The 20,201-nt window shown below is 34.4% G+C and overlaps 2 protein-coding genes across 7 annotated transcripts in view; one reads left to right on the top strand and one right to left on the bottom strand.

The window, feature by feature from the left end:
• LOC115209216 (DNA polymerase subunit gamma-1) overlaps positions 1 to 5,731 on the top strand; it is a 69,830-nt gene extending 64,099 nt beyond the window's left edge. For all 6 annotated transcript variants that reach the window (XM_036500952.1, XM_036500953.1, XM_036500955.1 and 3 more), the window contains 3 exons: positions 994 to 1,245; positions 4,108 to 4,225; positions 5,465 to 5,731. In XM_036500952.1, the coding sequence (XP_036356845.1) occupies positions 994 to 1,245; positions 4,108 to 4,225; positions 5,465 to 5,589 (495 nt within the window). In that variant the 3' untranslated portion in view covers positions 5,590 to 5,731. The remainder of the gene's footprint in view (positions 1 to 993; positions 1,246 to 4,107; positions 4,226 to 5,464) is intronic.
• Positions 5,732 to 6,709: 978 nt separating this feature from the next.
• On the bottom strand, positions 6,710 to 19,193 carry LOC115209217 (mitochondrial import receptor subunit TOM20 homolog). The gene is made up of 5 exons (XM_029777481.2): positions 18,999 to 19,193; positions 15,027 to 15,070; positions 13,269 to 13,350; positions 10,896 to 11,038; positions 6,710 to 7,102 (listed from the first exon to the last, which is right to left on the bottom strand). Exons 1-5 carry the CDS (start codon positions 19,120 to 19,122, stop codon positions 7,040 to 7,042), a joined length of 456 nt encoding a protein of 151 aa, XP_029633341.2. The 5' UTR covers positions 19,123 to 19,193; the 3' UTR covers positions 6,710 to 7,039.
• Positions 19,194 to 20,201: the final 1,008 nt, after the last annotated feature.

Genomic DNA, 20,201 nt, shown 5'->3' with positions numbered 1-20,201 from the left:
GAAGTTGTGAGGTCATTTTTGACTGGAGTTGCCAAATGATGATGATGATTTTTATGTTTATAGATTTTAGTGGTGGCCACATCAGAATCTCTGGGGTTAGAGAGATAGAATTTACAGTGGAGAGAATACAAGTCTAAATCGTATTCTTGTATGATGAATTTGAATCTCTGCTTGGGTTCAGTACCATGCTTACATGAAACAGAACCAGAAAATCCCTTCATTTGCACAAGCCATCAAAGACCCTCTATGCAGTTTTTCATCCTACTGGAAATAATTGTCAAATCTCCCTTAAATAGCATTACTATGTCTTAAAAAAAAAGACAAGTTGGTCATAACTGCATGATCAGGGTTGGCCTGAGATTAAACAACATATTACACTTAACTCTATTGATATCTATCAATTTATAAATTTGAAAATCTCAAAATCATTTTTATTCAGATAAAAGTCTAAGTAAGTAAAGATGGATTTGTGGCCTCAAAAGTCATGAATTCAAACCTTTCTTGAAGCTATACATGTTCTCTTAAACATCCCACTTTACATGTTACTTAATTTATATATTCTGCTTCAACTTCATAATTTGTGTTGAAAAGTGAACCAAAATTCACAGTATTAAAATATCCTAAAAATTTTAGACCCATACAAACTATGCCAGTGTGGTTTTTCTGTTTCTATAGTAAGGTTAAGTTAGATAGTTCTTGACTGAAGGAGAATGACAGTGCTGAAATGGTAAATAGAACTTAGAGCTAGACAAATCCACAGAAATTATGTATTTTGTTGCTTGTTGTAGTAAATACTGCAGGGCCCAATGCATTGATTTTCCCTGGGCTTATAATGTAGCTAAGACATCCCTGATTCACATATAAGGTAATTGAAATGTATGTAATAAGACAAAGATAAGATATAATACAAAGTTATATTGGTATTGATTGTAATTAACATTAATTCCATTATCTGTTTAAAATTGTCTTAGCCTCTTGTTTTCTGTTCTCAAGTTTATGAACAGCCGGATCAACTGGGCAGTTCAGAGTTCAGCTGTTGATTATCTTCATTTGATGCTAGTCTCCATGAAATGGCTTCTGGAAGAGTATTCAATTGACGGTCGTTTTTCCATTAGTATTCACGATGAAGTACGTTACCTGGTACGCCGAGAAGATCGCTATCGGGCAGCTTTAGCACTGCAAATCACCAATCTCTTTACACGCTGCCTGTGTGCACACAAACTAGGAATTCCAGATTTACCACAGGTCTGTTTTGAAACACTTCCTTCTCTCCTTTCAAACTAAAACATAACAAGTATAACACCAACTTTCCAGTAACACTATAAAAAATGATTTTGCTTTTATTATTTTTGCAAGGTTCTTGTTATAAAACCATGTATCTTGAGAGGGTAATTTTGCCAATAAAAAAGACATACTTGATCTATTCAATTTCTTTTCATTATTATTAGTCAACTAAAAAAAAAGGTGGGTGGCAAGCTGGCAGAATCATTAGCATGCCTGTCAAAACACAGAAGAAATATCATCTGTCTTTATGATCTGACTTCAAATTTCACTAAGGTCGACTTTGCCTTTCACACTTTTAGGGTCAGTAAAATCTGTACCAGTTGAGCACTGGGGTTAATGTAATCAACTTACCCTCTCGCTCAGACTTGCTGGCCTTGTGCCAAAATTTGAAACCATACTATTAGTCAACTAGTTAACTAATGAACCAATAATGGTGCACATTTGAAGAGGCAAAACTTCTTATAATGTGCACTAGTTTACGAGCAAGGACTTCAAATTCCCGCAGCTACCAGTTTACTGTACCTTGCACAGTACACTCTTTATAAACATGTATAATTTCTAATGTACAAGCACCTGTATTTCATTCATATTTTACTCGTTTCAGTCATTAGACTGAGGCCATGCTGGGGCACCGCCTCGAAAAACTTTTTGTTGAATGAATCGACCCCAGTACTTCATTTTTTTAAGCTTGCATTATTTTGTCCAACCCATGCCAGCATGGAAAACGGACGTCAAACGATGATGATGCACTTATTCTATCAGTATTTTTGTTGAACCACTAAGTTATGGGGGCATAAACACACCAACATTGGTTGCCAAACAGTGGGGATGAGGGACAAACAGATACAAAGACATGACAGGCTTCTTTCAGTTTCTGTCTACCAAAACCATTCACAAGGTTTTTGTCAGCCCAAAGCTATAGTAGAGAACACTTGCCCAAGGTGCCATGCAGTAGGACTGAACCATTTGGTTGGGCGGCGAGCCTCTTACCACTCAACCATGCCTGTATATTTATTAAAGTAAATTCAATGTTTTTAAAATCTAGGTGACCACCCCTACTTTGGAAAAATCAAAAGTCTGGAAAGGCTTTTGAACCAAAGGTTTCAGGAAATCAGTGTTGTACCAACGAAGAAACCCTTAGATAGTTGCCAACCTTGTTAGAAATAGCAACCAAATCTCCTTTATATCAATCCTCACTGCTGTGGTTCTCCACCTGTGTGGCACCTTGGAGATAAAAAAAAAATATTAGTGGCCACTTTTGTGTATAAAGTAAGGAAAAAAACAGTTAACAATTTAGCAAACTGTTTACTTTGTTTTATTGATCATACTTGGGTATAACAAAATTACGAATAAGGCATTTTCCAAGACACTCATTTGTATGGATTTTCTAAGACCTGAAATTCTTTAAAAAAAGAAAAAAATTTTTAGTGTGTCATTTAAGAGCCACTACAATACCATCTTATGCATTAAAAATAGTCCCATATACACTTCAACTATAAAAAGAAGAAAGAGGGGATAGACACTGTTGGAATGTCATGCCTTTGATTATAGGTTAGCTTGATTAATTAAGATTATATGTATATATGTGTGGTTAAGAAGTTTGTTTCTGAATCATGTTTTCTGGTTCAGCCTGTGTTTTATCATGGGCAAATCTCTTTTACTTTAGCCCCAGATCAACAAAAGTCTTGTGAATGGATTTGGTAGTTAGAAACTGAAAAAAGCCTGTCATATATGTATGTTTGTCTTGATATCACATGACTGTTGTATCATACTTAATGTACCTGTATTTCATTTACCTTTTACTTGTTTCAGTCATCAGACTGCAACCATGTTGAGGCTCTGCCTTGAAGATCTTTTAGTCGAATGAATTGACCTCTGTAGTTTTTGTTTTGTTTTTTTTCAGCCTGGTAATTATTCTATCCGTTTCTGTTGCCAAACCACTAAGTTACAGGGACATAAATAAACCAACACTGGTTGTCAAACAGTGGAGGTGAGGGAGAAACACAAATATACACATGATGAGCTTTTCAGTTTCTGTCTACCAAATCCACATGGCTGTTGTAAATGACTGTCACTGTCATACAAGCAGTTTCATTCATTTGCAGTATTCTGCAAAAACATAGGGATATTACCCTGCTTGGAATCAAGTAAAGGTTAGCAGCAGAAAGGGCATCCCGGCGTAGAAAATCTACCTCAATAAACTTTGTCTGACCTATGCGAGCATGGAAAAGTGGACATTAAAATAAAGATAAGATTGATGCTGACAGCTTCACAAAGAAGTGCTGATCTCTCATAGTAGATAGAGCACATGGAAGTGGGAGACATGGGATGAAGTACTGAAGAACAACCTCAGGACACTGAACCTTTCAGGCGAGATGATAAAGGACCAAGATGCCTGGCACCTTGCTGTACTCAAGAAGACCCATACTCCACAGCAGAAGTGTTAAGACCGGTCCCTCTGGAGGTGAAAAGCACTTGTGGTGGTGCTACATAAGTGTCCATGCAGCACCCAGTACACTGTGAAGTGGTTGGTACTTAATGTAAAATCGCATATTGAAATGCACATTTTGAGAGGATCATTTTGCCAATAAGAAACACACGATGGTTCTGTTTAATTTCTTCTTATTACTATTAGTTAACTAGTAACCAATTAACTGCCTCAATCTTTTGATCAATCAACTGATTTGTCAGAATCCTTGTTACCATTTGTGACCTAACTATATACCTTGTGTTTATCTTTCAGATTATCAAAAAAAAAAAAAAAAAACTTCCACAATTTTTAATTGTTTCATTTTTAAAATCATCTTTGCTTTTATTTTTTAGTCTGTAGCCTTCTTCAGTGCTGTTGATATTGACACGTGCCTTAGGAAAGAAGTGGATTTAAATTGTGTAACTCCTTCTAACCCTCATGGACTGGAAACTGGTTATAATATTCCATTTGGTAAGGTAACATTTATAAAATAATACAGTTATTATATAATAAGCTCAGTTAACATAAAAGCCATGAGTTTAATATTTGGACAAAGAATGTTTCTAATTAAGGCACAAAACACCTTTCTTACTCTAGGGTTCTTCCAACAAACCTGAAAATTTGTAACTGTAACCATGCCTGACATTTTACAAAGCACAAATAGGACCTATATTTGAGACACAGTAGCTGCTACATTACATTTGGGCCCCACCTGAAAGAATTTGCAAACCATGAACATCTTACAGCTACCCCACATGTTGCATGTTCTGGGTCTCTTCTGCTGTTACTAAAACAGTTTCTGTTCCTCTAAATTAGGAAGTTGGGCCATCTTTCGTTTTGACTCAAAATAATGTACACATTGAATTTGGTGATTTCCGTGACCACAGTTGGGAAGATAAAGCTAATGGGTTGTGCGTGTGCTTGTTCCTCTCTGTATTTGTGCGTGTGAGCATGCTTGTTCTTCTGCATCTCACAATATAAATACCAAAAGAAAAAAAAAGAACAGACACACACAGCACACACAACCCATTAGCTTTCTCTTCCCAATTGACAAGACAATATGTGGTTGCAGAAATCACCGAATTCAATGTTTACATTATTTCGAGTCAAAACAAAAGATTGCCGTAAGTTGTAAACAACTACCCCAAACCAACGCCTGTCCTTCCTTTCATTGTCAATTTCTGGGATCCTCTTAAATTCTCATTGGGTAGGAAATACAAAACCATGAACACTACCCTCTTCCTTAGACCAAGTTTTAGAAAAATACATTAGTGCAGATATGTAGTAAGAATCATTAACTGGAGATTCAATATAAAAAACGTTTTAATAAATTGATCATGGATGATATATATAATAGAAGATGAAAACAAATTCTTTTTTTTTTATTACATCTACTGTGAATGCTATAACTAGCCAAACAGGCAATTTGTTGTAGTTCAAAAAATGCAGTATGGTTTCAAACTTTTGCACCTTAGAGGAAGCCTTGCTGAGCATTATACAAAGTGTATTCTGTGTCAACAGTTAAGACTAAATTGCTGCATTGTATAGCACAGCTCTACACCATCACTCCTAGAGTAACAAAATCTTTATACACCTATCTGGAAAATAATTTCAATGGAAAGTAGCAGTACATTTATATCCATTTTGATTACCACTGTATCCACCCCCATCCCAGAATAACCTTTTCAATTAATTTCTTGTTTGCCACAGGTGAATCATTGGACATTTATAGTGTGTTAGAGAAAACCAACTCATCTTTGTTGTCCAAAAGAAGCCGCCAAAAGTCTCAGAATAACATTATTCGAAAGATACCAAAACATGCTGTACAAATATGAGAAAAAATGTATTGGTTGCTGAATAAAATTGTATATTTTTTGAAAACTTGCTTTAAAAAGGTAAATATTAATTGAATATTGTAGACTTAGCAGCCAAATTTATATAGCATTTGGACCTGAGAAAAATGTGTTTTGGAGGCAGTATTCATTAGTGATGAGTAAATTTAGGATAAAAGCCAAGAAGAAATACAAGTAGGAGATTGGAATTTCATAGTATGTAAAAGACACCAAGACATTTTTAAAAGACAAAGTTCTACTAATTACTGATCAGTTTTGTGACCATAGGAAGCACTCTGCCTGGCAGTGGAATTAAAGAGATAAGGATATAAGTGATACAGTTGAAAGATTTGTGATTATCCAATACCAGATTAGATAAATGTGTTGTCATTTTTACCTTCCTTTGTTTTGTTTTAGTGTCACCAAGGAAATGTTCATGCATGCCATTCTTTGGAAACATCTGTTAGTTTTTGATTGAAACAAAGTTTTAAGTGGATTAATTGGAGATAGAGAATGAGACAATTGATGTCACTAAAACAGAACGTTTTGAAATACTTTGAGATGTTGGAAACATCAAAATTTGGTGCTACCTAATCTCTGTGGCATAGCAACACCAACTATTAAAAAAAGATAAAGAAAATTAATGATTATCGGATCAATTTATGGAATAAGTAGTTAGAGCTACAGAGGAGTCCATTTTAGTTTTATATCGATCTCCATTGACAATGCCGCAACAGACCCAAACTTGTTATGTTGACAAAGTTGGAACTAAGTTGTATGTAATTAACTGAGTGGAAAATTATATATTTACGTTTATACCTAAATCTTGATACAATTGTCATTATTAGAAAGGTTGGCTATAAATTTCCTCGGGAAATAACAAGGTGCTAAATCATTGCAAACTCAGCACCATTTAAATAAAATTGATAGAGAATTCAAATACAAAAGGTTACTTAAAAAAAAAAAGTTGTCATGATATAAAACATACCAACTTTGGTTAAATTTTGTTGAAAAATAAACATTTTCTATTTTTTTTTTCTTTTATTGGAAAGAGTATGAATAAAGAAAAAAAATTAAATCTTTTAAATGATAGGAGGCTAATTAAGAGGAATTTCTTTCTTCCTTCAAAATCAATTTATCTCATATTACACCATGAACATTTACATAAAAAGTACTTAGCATATCAAATTTGTGAAGTCTTATTTTTAGACAAAAGGTTTGGAAATGCTATGGACAGCATGTCAACAAATATTTGATTTATGATAACCAAGTTACCTCAAGTTATTTCATGAAGGAGATATGATGAATAGATACATAATAAATAGCCAATGGCTACTACAGCAATGTTTTTTGGGTACATATTTTTTTTCACATTAGTGTGTGCATTTGGTTTGTATGGTTCACAAACATTATGCTTAACAGAGAAGACAAATATAAATTCCTGAGGTTTAACTTATTCCAGTTCCTCTTCTGTCACTTTGCTTGAGGATTCAGCTGAGTTACTATTTGCAAAACGCTAAAACGGAAAAAGAAAATTGAAAAAGATTGGTTAATGTCTTGGAGAACGTAGAAATAGAATTAAACAATCATTGAAAACCAAGCTTAAATTATTTTAAACACCAGTCATTTTGTCTTAACTGCAGGAGCATATAATCACGTAGGAAAATCATCATCATCATCATCATTTAACATCCGCTTTCCATGCTAACATGGGTTGGACGGTTTGACTGTGGGCTGGCGAACCAGATGGTTGCACCAGGCTCCAATCTTGATCTGGCAGAGTTTCTACAGCTGGATGCCCTTCATAATGCCAACCACTCCGAGAGTGTAGTAGGTGTTTTTTACGTGCCAATAATAATGATAATAAAAAAAAAATGTAGGCTGGCCTTATAGTTGTCTGCATTTCTGCTAAGCATACTAACTATAACATTTCATCTTTCAGCTAACTTAAATGCTAAATTTAGGCTAAAAGCCAATGAGAAAAATATTAGTAGTAGTAGATGTGGAAGCTGGCATTCACCACAGCTCTGACAAATATTTGCTCATCATAAAAATCTGTGGCAGACAAATCTTGTTCATATCAAATAACTACTCAATTTCCTTTAAGACATAACTCCAAACTCTCTACTCTGACACCAGCCCAATTGTTTTAGCACTAATTTAACTGCATATTACGAAAAAAGAAAGAATTTATAATCAAAACTAAATTAGAAATAATTTTTTGTACCTTCTCACAAACATACAGAGCATCCAACTGTAGAACCTATGTCAAAATTTAAATGTACAAGGGAGGTATGTCTAGGACAATAACTGAATAAAAACATGACCACAAGGACCTGTTCAACACATACCAGCAAGGAAAGTGTAAGTAAGACATGCCAAGGTACTACCTTGAAGGTTTTAGTCAAACAAATTGACTCCAGTTTTTATTGTATTGACCTCTTTTGCTAAACCACTAAGTTATAGGGGATGTAAACAAACCAACATCAATTATCAAGCAATGATAAGCAACAAACACATACATACAGACATGATGTGCTTCCACAATTTCTGCCTTTCAAATTCACAAGTCATTTGTTGGTCCAAGTCTATAGTAGAAGAAACTTTCCCAAGGTACCACACACTGACTGAACCCAAAACCACATGGTTGCAAAGTGAGTTTAACCATACAATATAGGCACAGGTAGGTTCAGTTCCTCTGCGTGGCACCTTGGGCAAGTGTCTTCTATAGCCTCAGGCAACCAAAGCCTTGTGAGTGGATTTGGTAGACAGAAACTGAAAGATCATGTGTGTGTGTATGTCTATCTGTTTGTCCCTGCCATCACTGGTGTTGCTGTGTTTATGTCCCTGTAACTTAGAAGTTCAGCAAGAGATCAACAGAATAAGTACTAGGCTTAAAAAAAAAAGTCATGGGGTCAATTTGTTTACTAAAAAACACTTCAAGGCAGTGCTGCAGCATGGCCAGTCAAAAAACAAGTAAAAGAATACAAATGAATATAGCTTTGTACCAGTATGTGAAATAAAGTGTCTTACTCAAGAACACAACACACAGCCTGGTCTAGGAATTGAACTCATAACCTCACAATTGTAAACCTAATGCTCTAACCACTGAGCCATGCACCTACACACGAGGGAGAGAGAGCAAGCAATATAGTATGTAACAATCTAGTGACAGGCTAGTAGATCAAATGCATAGCTTCAGAGTTCAAGAGCACAATTGCCTTTTTTTGCATTAATACTCAACAGAATTGTCAGAACTGCTGCCAACAGTATAATAATCATTTATAAGAAACTATACAACTGCTTCTTAATCTACTTATCTTTAAACCTTTAGGGTAATGCTCCTCAAATTTAAGTGACATTGGCTATCAAACTCATTCTTGAGAAACAATGTGATAACTACATTCCACAAATAAATCGTTTCACCACTTTACATTCAACCTTTCATATTTATATGGAGCGATTCACTTGCTTCACTGTTCTCACAACTAGATGTATCCAATCAACTGCTAACTACCCAACTGTGATGTAGGAATGCAAACAAGCTAAGTGTCTTGCACAATACAGTGGCTTTTATAAGATTTTTAACAGGAGGCTTCTATGTTAACCTTACAAATACATTTTCCTAATTTCAATATATTTCATGTTCAATTTGTGTTGAATGCATATGCATATTTACATTTTTAATTTCCATTTTAACTTATTTGCTCAAAAATTACATTTCTATCATTTAGCTCATAAGCTTCTCTTTGCTTGTTCACAACGTCAATTAACTACCAAACAAGCAAGCATTACTGCATTCAACTAGTTAGCAGATATATATATCATCATCGTTTAACGCCCGTTTTCCGCGCTAGCACGGGTTGGACGGTTCAACCGGGGGTCTGGGAAGCCAGGGGCTGCACCAGGCTCCAGCCTGATCTGGCAGTGTTTCTACAGCTGGATGCCCTTCCTAACGCCAACCACTCCGCGGTATAGTGGGTGCTTTTTACGTGCCAGGGGAGTCTGGCATCGGCCATGATCGGGTGGTGCTTTTAACATGCCACCGGCACAGAAGCCAGTCAAGGCGGCGCTGGCATTGGCCACGTTCGGATGGTGCTTTTTATGTGCCACCGGCACAGAAGCCAGTATATATATATATTATGCAGTTATGCAGAGTAATGATTTCTTTTTCAGGTACAAACTAAATTCTAGTAGTGAGGAGAGGTACAGTTAAAAAAATATTGGTGGGGCTTAAAGGAAGTTGAGAGGTATTCATAACTTTTCTAGTCCTCCAGTATCTATGGAGGACAAAGCAGGAAGAAACCACAACTCAGATTGCTGCAATAGGTGCAAATCAAGATATCAAATCATATGACCATGAACCTAGTCTAAATGCTTGCAAGAGAGTGGATTCTACTGAAGGCATCCATGGTTCAGGTGGTAATGGTGTTAAACTGAGCAATTAAGTCTATTACGCAAGAATAGGTACAATCCAATCAATAGGCTTCCACAGTTTCCATCTATTCAGTTTCATTTGACCTGAAGCTATGGTATGAGATACTTGACTCAAGATGTTGTGTACCAGAATTGAAGTGAGAAACATGTAAATGGGAAATGAAACTCTTAATCACTTGGCTATCTCTAGATCAGCTGATTAAGTATTTTGCTGTTTTTTAAATTATGAATTTTAATGAGTCAAAAGATTAGAACTAAAATAATTATGAGAAAGGTTTCTAACACACAAGCCGATTGTTTAAGGGAGAGAATACAGCTAAACGAATTGGTCCTGGTATAGTACTATTATATCAAACCTTAAAAAAATGCATTTCCGTATTCTTTGTCAGGCACAAGGACAGCAGTTTTGAAGGGTCAGCTTTATCCATTATCACTTACCCCAGCATTTGACTGGTCATTTATTGACCCCAAAGGGATGAAAAGCAAAATTGACTTCAACATCATTTGAACTCAGAGCATAATTAACAGGAAGAAATATTTCAAAGTATTCTGTTCAATGCGCTAATGATTCTATTAATCCACTGCTCTTATAATAATCCTTCCTACTATAGGCACAAGACCTGGAATTTGTGGGGAGGGGCTAGTCGATTTAACTAACCCCAGTACTTGACTGGTACTTAATTTATTGACCCCCGAAAGGATGAAAGATAAAGTCGACCTGGGCAGAATTTGAACTCAGAATGTAAAGACAGACAAAATGCTGCTAAGCATTTTGCCAGGCATGCTAACAATTCTGCCAGCTCACCATCTTACTCTGCTCTTGTAATAATAACTATGATAATATATATGAACAACAGTTTAATGGTACTTACTTGTGTTACAATTGGTAGTTGCTCTAATAGCTTCTGGAATACATGGGCTGGGAGTGTCTGCTGTAGTACTTGGAGCAACTGATGAGGCTGACCACATACAGCAACAGCATTACTGAGATGCTCTATTCCTCCATTAATATCGCCTAAAACAAGAGACAATAAAACAATCATCAACTTAATAATATTATGTTTTCTTTTATATACACATGCATAGCTAAGCCTTAAAAGTTCTATGAAATTGCCATTTCAAAGGATTGTTGTGAATGGGAGAGAAAACTGAAAGAAAGCATAACATGGATACTTTCCCCAAGTTGTTATGTAGTGGAAGCATGTGACTGCAAAGCAAACTTCTTAACTACAAGGCTAAGCTTGCACTCATATTCTACAGTATTACACATCTAACAACTGAAACATTGAAAACTTATTGGTATACATGAATACTGATATTTTAGCCTTCAATACTGATGTACAAGATTGTCTTAAAATTGCAAGCATTTATTTCTATCAAACAGCAACGAGAGGGATGGGTGAGAGTGAAATTTGGCACAATTATGATGAACACAGAAAACAAATAAGCACACATCTTAGCTACAGGGAACTATACGGACACCAATAAGTGTAATTTTTGTTAGATTTCACTGAGAACTAATTTATATGCTAATAATGGGAAGCAAATGTACAGTTTAACATTTAACTGGTTCACACATCAAAACAGGTTGGTTAATAATACAAAACTGGCCCCTAAACAGAGCATGAAATCAGCACAACTTGGATCTTTTCAACTAACAAATCACTTTACTCAGTAGTTAAAAAAAGCCCCTTTTTTTCCCATTAAATTCTTCATAGGAAAAAAAAACCCATTCAATATTAAGATCACTAATGTGTCATCTTATCGTTCAATGTTTATAGTCAGTCTAGACAGTTCTGTAGTTTCTTGATTTTGTTATTTTGTAAATTTAGTTTAGATAAATACTACTTCAAGTTCCCTTTCTAAACCTCATAAGTTTTGAGTCGAATTGAGAGGCCTTTCCACACTCACTTGATCAGCAGGTAAAGTTCCATTAAATCACACACTCTTAAAAAAGACAAAAAAATCTCCAAAGATACATAGGAAAATATAATCTTAGATTCACTAAAATTGGAGGGGAAAAATATTTGGATGATCCCATCCGACCTGTGGCTAAGCTACATGATCATCGTAGGGTTACCAGTTTCTGATACAGACTAATTGAAATATTAAAATGTAACTCCTTTCTCTTTTTAAAATTGACAAAAATATCATTTTCTCACTGTTACTTTATTTTTATACCAGTCATTAAACAAAAAAAAACAAAACAAAGAACTCTTTGAACATATACATTTTATTGTCCTAATCCAACAACTTATCCTTAAGTTTCCCATTTGCTACCAACTTTCCCCTGACTTTCTCTTAACCACTTCCTTCTTTACACAAAATGTTTACATCATTTTTTTTATAAGCTGCCTAGTTTAGTAGACACACAGTGACAAAAGCACAGCTAATTAAGTAATTACATAATTTTCGTATTAAATGAAACAAGATGAAATATATGATGTTTGGAATTAAATCTTAGATATGACAAGGTACCAAGACGAGTGTGCTAAACTGAGACCATTTCAGTTAAACTAAAAATATCTGCTCCATGATACTTTTTCATTTAACTTACACCATTCTCTGTAGATAATGCAAACAAATATTACTTACCTATTCTAAATATTGTTATGAAAGAAAACCTAAGAAAAACTCTCAGTAAAACAAAAAGTTACTGTTTCAGTGAAATTTCTTTATTTTCCACTTCATCTTTGATGCTAATATAGCGATGAATGTTCCTAGCTCTTGTCACCACTAAAGAGTGAATCACAAATTAGTCTTGCAGGGCACATTTTCTAAGTCCTTAGTAAATCTAAAGGTAAAATGGCACACTTGAACTCTTACTTTTACTTGTTTCAGTCATTTGACTGTGGCCATGCTGGAGCACCGCCTTTAGTCGAGCAAATCGACCCCAGGATAGTCTATTGGTCTCTTTTTGCTGAACTGCTAAGTTACGGGGATGTAAACGCATCAGCATCAGTTGTCAAGCGATGTTGGGGAGACAAACAAAACATATATATATATACATACACACACACATACATACAATGGGCTTCTTTCAGTTTCCGTCTACCAAATCCACTTACAAGGCTTTGGTTGGCCCGAGGCTATAGTAGAAGACACTTGCCCAAGGTGCCACACAGTGGGACTGAACCCAGAACCATGTGGTTGGTAATCAAGCTACTTACCACACAGCCACTCCTGCGCCTATTAATTTTAACTAAAAATGGAAAATGTTTATAAAAAGAACAAAATATATATACCTTGAGCTAATAATTCTTCACCATTATGAACTTCTTGTAAGAAAAATTTCTGCATTTCAAGAGGGCTATTCATTGCAGGAAGCTAGAAAAGTAAAAAGAATTAACAAATGTAAATGTCATCATCATCATCATCTAACATCTATCTTCCGTGCTGGCATGGATTGGAAGGTTTGACAGAAGCTGGGAAGCCAGAGGACTGCACCAAGCTCTACTGTCTGTTTTGGCATGGTTCATACAGCTGGATGCCTTCCTAATGCCAGCCACTTTACAGAGTGTACAAAATATGTGAAATAATTCTCTTCTGGAACTGGATCTCAAAGCACATATAATAGCTTTATAATTGTTTTGAGAGTCAGTTCCAAAAAAGAATTATTTTAAATGATTAATTGCATCAAAGTCTTTTATTGAACATTTACTAATTGTTCTGTGGTTTTCTATTTCAAAATGTGGTAAAATCTGCCATGTCTCAATACACAAAATGAACAACAGGCATAATCCAGATGTTATATCTGCTTTTTGGATTGTACTCCCAAAATATAAAAATAATCCATTGAGTTAGGTTAATATTTGTAATAGTGGCAAGAAGGCCTCCCTTGATAAGTGGAAGATATAGATTGAAAAGGAGGTGAACAAATTGCCATGTTTAATAAAATTTCTTTCTGCTATAGACACAAGGTCTGGAAACCGAGGCCGAGGGCTAGTTGATTATATTGACCCCACCATGCTCAATTGGTACTCATTTTATCAACCCTGAAAGGATGGTCTTTTCATTAATATAGAGGAGAGGGCTGGTATTCATCAATTTGAGAGCCACCAAGTTGGGTGACAAGGCCACCTGACTAACAGAAAGAAAGATTAGAATAATGGTTATTGCAACTGGTGATAACCCTTACTTCTCAGTATAGTTACTGCTTTTATCTCAGAGAGATTTTCTAATTAGCTAATTTGTTTGTTGCATGATTAGAATAATTGTATAGAATTTAAGAATATAATACATAGTAAATGTAGTCACTTTCTTCTTTATGTTTCAAAATTATATTTTCTTGATTGCAAGGATCAGATGACAACTAGAGTTTGGCAAAGGTTGGAGAAGAAAAAAAATGAGGATGTAAAGCTGAAAGTGCATTGGAAATCTGAATAGATATATATTCGAAGGAACTTTCTTGCCCCCAAAAGATTTGGTGAAAAGAGGAAGAGCAGCACCTGAAGATGATCTAAATGCTAGCAACATAGTGAACTCCACCGATGGGACCTAAGGATCAGATTGTTTAAACTAGGAGACAGATTAAATATAAAAAGATAGTTGGGGTTTAAATAGCAGCGAACGCTAGCAAGAACAAAATATGGTAACCCTTTTGTTACCATATTTCTGTTGAAATACTTTTGTTTCAATTAATTTTGAAAATAACAGAATTTAGTAATACAATTTTGTCATTATTTAGCTACTACTTGGAACATAAATCAATATGAAATTTTAATGGATTTTAAAAATTTATATCAGTTTAAAATGGAAAGTTTATATCACTGAACTAGGAGTGGTTTCATGTGGGTTAGTATCAAGGGGGTTAAGAAAATAACTGAATAAGACTTATAAGATGGTTTTAGAGTAAGTATCTAAAGTAAAAGGAATGGGGTAACTTTACAGGTACACCAATTATATATCTTTCATACAAGACAAACTAAGAAAAAATATTTTTGCCCCATAAATTTTAAACTGCTTTTGCTGAAATAAAATATTTTTATAGTATTTTTACTTACTGGAGTAGGTCCTTTTTTGGCATTCTGACGCTGTTTCCGTCGTCCTAAATTAGAAGGATACAGTAATTAGATACAAAGTACCCGCAGAAAAGTTTCTAAGTATCAAAATGCTACTGCATAGATGATTAAACCAAAGAGCACCTGAGATTAAATAAAATCCATGAAAATTACACCAGCTGTTAGAGATAAACATTTATTACATTTAACCCGTTAGCATTCAAACTGACCATATCCAGCACAAATATTCAACCTAGCCAGATCTGGCCTCTCACACCCCTACAATGTCATTCTAAAAATAAACCACCACATCAAAATCTCAATAAGATAATGCATAATTCAAAACAATGTGAATTAAACATATTTGACAGTAATCTGAATGCGTAAATATTTAAAATACATTAGAATATAATTTAAAATTCTCAAGAAACCAGATATTTTGATATTGTAGACATTCTCTAAAACACTAATGCACAAAGTGAAGCCATTCCAAATGCAAAATGATATCAAGATACTCTTAGTTACAAGTTTGCTTCAATGTCACAGAACCTGATCATACAAGCACAACAGATTTGTTTCATAATTCAATGGAGGTAAACTATAGAACCAGATGAGAATATTGTAATTATCTCCCTTGTTTTTTCTTTCTTAACCCTTTAGCATTCAGATTACTCTGTCAAATGTAAAGCCTGTTTAATTACATTGTTTTAAATTAATTGTACAGCATTTTGTAACTCTGAGATTTTGACGATGTCCCTGTTTATTTTTAGAATGACTGTAGGGTAGGTGTGAGAGGTCAGAGCTGGCTGGTTTGAGCATATAACAGGAAGACAATTTTGGCCTGATATGGCCGGTTTAAACACTAAAGGGTTAAACACTTTTAGGAAGCATTTTTGCCTTCTGATTGTCAGGATTATCTCAGGTAAAGTTTTTCAATTTACTATTCCAAGCTAAATCTGGCCTATGTTATGTATTTTTTTACAACTATTTCGCAATTCTTTTTCATCCGACACATACACAATTTAGTTCTCTTTCCTCTGTATTCATTACCATATACAATTACTTCACTTACAATCATGCCTTTTGTAACAGACAATGTATGTTGTCAATAGATACAAATGTCTTTCATCTTGTTTGAAAAATATCCAGTATGCAATTACCAGCTCCACCTTAACTTATCTACCTTTACTGCCCTTGGTCTTCTACATATTATATCAAAATATTCTGGTTCCCTGCACTGACAAAGCCGTTTCTTAGACATTGCTTAACCCATTAAAGGTAAGGGCCTTCGTAGCCTCGATCCTCTTTGAGTTTATTTATAAAGCTTAGCAACATACAGAAATACTCCCAAGACATCAAGACTTGAATGTCTGCAATAGATTTTGACTAGCCATAATGAGAAGAAGGCCGACAACAGTTTGGTAGAATTTTTTAGCGAGCTCAGTGCTGCAACTAACTACAGAGAGTTTTAGTTTCCTCATCTACATTGTAGAAGCTGATATGGCATCACCTCCAGTTCATTCAACAATAACTTTACAACTACTACTTTTTAATAATTTCTAATAAGTGACAAAGTGGCAGAATCGTTAATGCATCAGACACAATGCTTCACAGCATCTCTTCTGGCTTTTTATGCTCAGCTCAGATTCCACTGAGATCAACTTTGCATTCCATCCTTTCAGGATTGATAAAATAAGTACCTGTTTAGCACTTGGGTTAATGTAATTGATTTAACTCTCCCCTAAAATTGCTGGTCCTGTGTCATACTATGAAACCATTATTATTTAGTTTCTGAATTTATTTTCAATAAACATTAACAGTAAATCATAAGTACAACGAAGACATCAAAATTCACTTTATACAATGTAACCCTTCTAAGAAGTTTTTAATAAGTAAGCAGCCAGAAGTAATTATTATTTTTCTATCTAGTGTTATATAAATATTTGACCCAAGAGCAAAATCTTGAAATTCTTACTTTCACACGAACTAATTACAACAGATTACTTAATGAATGTTCCAGCTGATCGTTTAAAATACTTTAACCGGTTTCAGTCATTAAACTGTTGTCATGTTGGGGTACAGCTTTCATGGATTTTAGTCCGTCATATCAACCTCTGTACTTAATTCATCAATTTTCTATATGTAGAATCGCTTAAAAAGAACAAAAACAAAACAATTCGTCCTTGAAAGAATAGCATTATGATGAAACGAGTGGTGAAGAGGTTTAGAAGGGCTCCTTCATGAAATCGATATGCTACAATAAAAGATGATCTTAAAATTACTTTCTTCCAAAGAGTACAGCTATCAATAAATAACTTGAGAAAATCCCCATTGATTTCTTTAATTCCACAAGTTTTTTGTGTGCGTGTACTTAAAAATGACTCCGGATTTGACTGGTAAAACTGGATCGGGTTAAAACGAAGCACAGCTGACATGCAACTTAATTTTCATTGATTAATTATTCCCCCCTCCTTTTCTCTCTTTAGTCTCAGTAGTAATTTTATATTTCGATACTTCCCGAAATCGCAGCTATGTCCACCTTCTTGCAGTGAAGTCAATTTACAAACTTTTAGGGTGGAAATAAATGAAAGTACGACACTTTTTCTAGCGAAAAAGAATGCTATTTACAGGAGTAAAAAAAAAATATGTATAAAGTAAAAAGCCTAACTACAGTTTGGTGCCTCCTGAAAAAAATATTCTCAGGATTTTTTAGATTATTCTCCCAACTTTTGCTTCTTCACAACTATACTAAAAACGCACAGATATTTTCGAGTGTAGATTACAATGACTTTGGCAAAATTTAGTGGGGAAAAAAACCATAATAGTAATACTACATTCTCGAAAATGTATCAGCAATTAAAAAAAATTATTCGGAACCAAAGTCATGGAGATGGGGTACCAAATTGTAGTTATGGTAAATAAAATAACATACGAATACTCTACACTCGCACCAGAGGTCAATGCTATTACTTTCAATGAAATTATTAATAGAAATAAATAAAAGCTCCACAGTACAAACACTGTTAATATCTATATAGAAAATATTAATTTTAGCTCACAAAAACAAGTTGTGGGCTTTGTCAGAGTAATTAAAACTAGCCTCACTCTCTTCAGCTAATTTCTGGGTTAATTTAATTTTTAATTTTACTTCAAGCAGGTTGTGTAGGGTTAAGCGCACTAATAGTGAAATATTTCGTATGTAAATTTTATCGAATTGATGTTCCCTTTCTCTCGTTTGTATATAGAGTAAATTTTGAAGAATCTTGATAATTTACAACACTAATAAAATCACGCCTGGCTAATTACACATACGAGGAAGAGAAAAAATTAATTTGATTCACAAAAATTAAGCAGTAAGCATGTTGCCTTGTATTTACAACAATTTACTCGTATTTTATTTTACCAACCCGAAAGGTTAAAAAAGCGCAGTGATAGACTATGTCGGGATCTGAACACAGAACGTGAAGGGTTAAGCCTTAAATCCAACAGAAACGATTCTGATAATACACCAATATCGATTATTAAACTGAATGTGAACATGTCAATCAATTTTCAAATATAAGAATATTACATTTACATTATTAAATAAACATAAGGGAAAGAAAACAGAATAAAGGAGATATTACATAAAAAAAAAGGGGAGAAACTGGAATATGAAGTAAAACCAACGTGGGTCTGAAAGATGAGAAACCGGGCAGATGACACCTTAGAGGTCGCGACTTACGTATTTTAATGAAGTAGGAAATACAAACACGAAAGCTGCAATTCTTACAGGCATGACAAAATAATGCAAATACATATAGTCAAAAAAACACATATGTAAAGATTTCTACTATTATTATTCGACCATTTCATAATATCTATATCATAAAATGAAAATGTGGGAGAAAAAACATGAGAAAATTATATTCATGATGGCAGATTATTATACATTTTTTGTGGTGAAAAAACAGCATAAATGTTATTTGTACTAACTTTCACGAAGTTTCTGTTTAAATAATGGGTCGCTCCTTCTTTTGTGATCAAAATAAATGCAATAACCTAGAAAACATATTCCTACACCGGCAGCAGCAATCCCAAGAGGTGACTTAGGTAACATGGTTAATTGGACTACGATGAAGGTACAGCCTAAATTGCTATCACAATGTCAGCGCATGTACGAAAAGATGGAGCAACAGTTTTATTTTATATGATAGACATATAAATAATTTTGGTTTTTCTCTTTGCTTTTTACATATTTTTAATATAAAATAACTCAAATAAGATAATTAAATCAATACTAATTTATTAGTTTTTGTTTTCCATATAAATATGGGATTATTTACAGTATGAAAATAATTTTGTCGCAAATAGCTTTGTAGAAAATATGTCTAGCATTTCATAGATGCGGTTCCCTGTAATATAGGTTCCCTGCCTCAAGCAAAGCTAGCTTATTCATGAGCTGGCAGAAACGTTAGCACGCCAGGCGAAATTCGTAGCCGTATTTCGTCTGTCGTTGCGTTCCGAGTTCAAATTCCGCCGAGGTCGACTTTGCCTTTCATCCTTTCGGGGTCGATAAATTAAGTACCAGTTACGCACTGGGGTCGATGTAATCGACTTAATCCCTTTGTTTAGCCCCTTGTGGGTAGTAAAGAAATACATAATAGTCTTTTAAACGTTAGAAGGAAGATCTCTTATTTATAAGTGTACTTCTTATAATTCTAATTCTTGTGTTTTATAGGAATATTTAAATCGATCTAGGGTACTTTTTAGTTATCTCACCCCAATTAAAAAATTGGGTTATCTCCACCCGTTTTACGAGAAATATCCATACTTTTGATTGTCTCCTTCAACTAAAAAAAAATGAAAAAATTAATAAACATAAAAAGTGAAGAGATGAAACATCGTTTTGAATCTGATAATATTTTTATAACAAATCATACAAAACTGAAAAAATTAATAAACAGGAAAACTGAAAAAATTAAACATCTTACTGAATCTGATAATATTTTTATAACATCATAACATGCCTATTGAAGAGGCCAAAAGTTAACGATGTGTTAAAGTACTGAATCAAAAGGATCTAACTCTTTTAATCCTATCTCTTGTTGCCACATTAACTCGATTTTTTAATGGGGAGATAACCCAATTTTTTAATGGGGGTGAGATAACCAAAAAGTACCCAATCTAGTACTTGGC

This window comes from Octopus sinensis, linkage group LG3 (assembly GCF_006345805.1).
Source record: "Octopus sinensis linkage group LG3, ASM634580v1, whole genome shotgun sequence".
Classification (NCBI taxonomy): Eukaryota; Metazoa; Mollusca; class Cephalopoda; order Octopoda; family Octopodidae; genus Octopus; species Octopus sinensis.
The sequence above is the reverse complement of the archived record's forward strand: the minus strand, read 5'-3'. Positions and strand labels throughout refer to the sequence as shown.